This window comes from Apium graveolens, chromosome 3 (assembly GCF_009905375.1).
Source record: "Apium graveolens cultivar Ventura chromosome 3, ASM990537v1, whole genome shotgun sequence".
Classification (NCBI taxonomy): Eukaryota; Viridiplantae; Streptophyta; class Magnoliopsida; order Apiales; family Apiaceae; genus Apium; species Apium graveolens.
Window position 1 is genome coordinate 99,712,034 of NC_133649.1, and position 3,670 is coordinate 99,715,703.

The window sequence follows — 3,670 nt, forward strand, 5'->3', positions numbered from 1 at the left end:
TTTTATTATTATTTATTTCTACTACCGGCTTAATATTGAACCTACAGGGTCACACCATAAAAGAGAATGATTTAATGGTGGAGGAATTAATTAATAATGGCTGATAATTATTTATTTATAAAATAAATAATTAATTGTCAAATTTAATAATTGATTAAATGAGATTTAATTGATTATAAATTAATTAAGAAAAGGTTCTTAATATTATTAATTAAGAATTTAATTTTTGGAAATTAAATCAAGTAAGAGAATTATTTATAAAGAGTTTAGAAAAAGGATTAATAATTAAAAGGTGTTTTAATTATTAGTGAGAATAATAAAAGGGTTAATAATAATAATATTTTATGGGAAAATTTCCAGCTGAAAATTTTGCCTATAAATATACTATTATAGACCCTATTTTTGCCTCAACCAAAACGATTTACGAAACCCTAATTCTCTCCATCTCCTCCTCCTTCATTACATCATTTTCTTGGTGGATACCGGTGGAGTGTTTCACACTTGAGGAGCAGCTGCTAAGGATCTCCGTTCATCGTTCTTGGATCGCTATTAAAGACCTTCATCTTTTCATTAACGTAAAGCTTCTTAAGGTAAACATACTGAACTACGAATTAAATATTATTTTTCGCATGGATCCTGCAGAGGGTTTCGGTTTTTTTATTTAAGATTAAATTTACGTTTTCACTGCGTTTATGTGCTAAAAACCCTTCATGGGGGTCATCCAGTTTTCTCGTAGGACTTCTTGCATCTGAAGCACCTCTACCTCTGGAATACTTGGAATTTCCTGGATTCCCTAAGGGATTTGTCCAAGTTGAACGCTGTTCATCTGTGAACCCATCTTGGCCAAAGCATCCGCATTACTATTTTCTTCTCGTGGAACGCTTTCTAGCCTGGCATTTGAAATTTTTTTCAGTAGGCATTGCGCACATCTCATATATAGCTCCGTTCGTGATCCCCGGGCTTGGAAACCTCCGTTGACCTGGTTCATAACTAATTCGGAATCACTCCGAACTATCAGATTCACGGCCCCTACCTTCAGAGCTAATTTCAGACCGTTGATCAAGGCTTCATACTCAGCATCATTGTTAGTAGCATAAAACTTGAAATGGATAGCACTCATCAAACGGTGTCCCTCTGGAGTGATCAAGACAATCCCGACACCTGATCCATTATTGTTCATGGCCCCGTCAACATGTAATATCCACCAAGGGTGTGGGAGTTCCTGCCTCTTTTCATCCTGATAACTTTCTTGCGAGGTCGGTTCTGCCAACACTATCGCCTTATCGTCAACTTCTGCATCGAACTCAAGTATGAAATCAGCCAGCGCTTGTCCCTTGATTGCCGTGCGAGGATAATATTCCAAATTGAATTGTCCTAGCTACACTGCCCATTTTAACATTCTCCCTAACGATTCGGATTTATGTAGAATATGCCGAAGCGGATAAGCGGTGCGAACTTCTATTCGGTGGGCCTGAAAGTATGGTCTTAGCTTACGTGCCGCAAGAATAAGAGCGTACACTAGCTTTTCCATGTTGGTGTACCTGGTTTCCGCATCCAACAACCTTTTGCTCACATAGTATACGGGCCACTGGTGGCTTACTTCTTCTTTTACCAACACCGCGCTGATGGAGTATTCAGATACCGCCAAGTAAAGAATCAACGTTTCTCCGTCTTCTAGATTGGCCAACATTGGAGGATTTCCCAACTGCTCTTTGATTTTCAGAAAAGCTTCTTCACACTCAGGAGTCTACAGAAAATCCTTCCGCCTTCCTTTGATTTCCTTGAAGAATTCTTTGCACCTATCCGATGACTTTGAGACAAATCGATTCAGGGCCGCAATCCTTCCTGTCAGACTCTGTACTTGTTTGACGCTGGTGGGAGATTTCATGTCTAGCAGAGCTTTGATTTTTGATGGGTTAGCCTCAATCCCCCGGTGGTTGACCATGAATCCCAAAAATTTCCCCGACTCCACACCGAACACACACTTCTTCGGGTTTAGTTTCATCCTATATTTTCTCAGAATATGGAACATTTCAGCTAAGTCGGCTATGTGGTCTTCCACCCTTTTCGATTTTACGAGCATGTCATCCACATACACTTCCATCGTCTTCCCAATCTGCTTCTTGAACATTTTGTTTACCAATCTTTGATAAGTGGCACCGGCGATGATCAGACCAAATGACATTCCGATATAGCAGTAGAGCCCTCTATCAGTGATGAAAGAGGTGTGCTCCTGGTCGGGCTCATACATAAGGATTTGGTTATACCCGGAGTATGCGTCCATGAAGCTGAGCAAGGCATGTCCTGCCGTGACGTCGACCAACTGATCAATTCTTAGTAGGGGAAAACTATCTTTCGGGCATGCCTTATTCAGATCGGTGAAATCCACACATGTTCTACATTTGCCGTTGGGCTTTTTTACCAACACCGGGTTTGCTAGCCATTCTGGGTAGAAGGATTCCCGAATTAGTCCGACGTCCAGGAGCCTCTCTACTTCCTCTGCCAGGGCTATAGCTCTCTCTCCGCTTACGACCCTTCGTTTTTGTCGAACCCCTTTATGCTTGGGGTCGATATTCAATCGGTGGCACATTATGTCTGGATCAATTCCTACCATATCAGAATGGCTCCATGCAAATATATCAAGGTTCGCCAAAAGAAATATTGAAAGACCTTCCTTCAACCTTGGTGCTAACTGGGATCCTATTCTCAAAACCTTACTCGGATCTCTTTCATCGACATGGATTTCAATCGTATCTTCTGTTGGCCCCATCTTTTCCATCGGTATTGGTATCCGAGGATCCAGGTCAGGCGAATCATGGATTTCATTCTCTTTTAGAGAAGGCGCATCCCCTTTAGGAGGAGCGTCGACTTCTTTAGAAGGCGCGCCTTGCATAGCAGGGGCATCAACTTCCTTGGTATGTTTTGCGGGTAAGGGTGCTCCTTCAGGGGGGAGGGCATCATCTTATTCGAGGCTTTGCAAGACATCGAATCTCCCTTCTAACCGTTCCCCATTGAAATCTGTTTGGACGATGGTGTCCATTGCCTCCTCTTCTTTCAACATCTCAATTCTGATTGTGTCTTCCAAGCACAACATTGTTAGGGGTAGCCCGGAGGGATGCTCATCTTCTTGCTCAACATAATAGTAGACTCGGATTTCCTCGATTGGTTGCTCAATGCTTTTTTCTTGATCTACGTTCGAAGTATCTTCGGCATGGGAGTCTTTTCTAAAGCCTCTCATAGCTTGCCTGTAGCACTCCCGAGAGTCATACTGAGAACTCTTTATACTCCCCACCCCATTTGGCGTTGGAAATTTGATGGTTAGGTGGTGAATTGAGGTGATAACTCTCATCTCCCGCAGAAAAGGTCGTCTCAACAACACGTTGTGGGACAATTCCTGATTCAGGACCTTAAATTCAAGCATCTTCGTTACCGACAATGAGCTTTCCCCTAAAGTACATGGCAGCCGAATCGATCCCATAACTCTAACTCCTGCGCCTGAAAAGCCATAGACCCACGAGTCTTCCCCCGACATGTCCTGATCAGGTAGTCCCATTTTCTTGAAGGTGCTGTAGTAGAGGATATTTGTCGAGCTTCCATTATCCACGAAGGCTCTATGGATATTTTTGGTTCCGATCTGGATGGAAATGACCAGTGCATCATTGTGGGGATG

General features: G+C 42.4%; 1 protein-coding gene across 1 annotated transcript; it reads right to left on the reverse strand.

Annotated features, from left to right (window-relative positions):
• Positions 1-793: 793 nt before the first annotated feature.
• Positions 794-1,690, reverse strand: LOC141714473 (uncharacterized). Its single transcript, XM_074517991.1, has 2 exons — positions 1,499-1,690; positions 794-1,378 (listed from the first exon to the last, which is right to left on the reverse strand). Exons 1-2 carry the CDS (start codon positions 1,688-1,690, stop codon positions 794-796), a joined length of 777 nt encoding a protein of 258 aa, XP_074374092.1.
• Between the last annotated feature and the right edge of the window lie 1,980 nt (positions 1,691-3,670).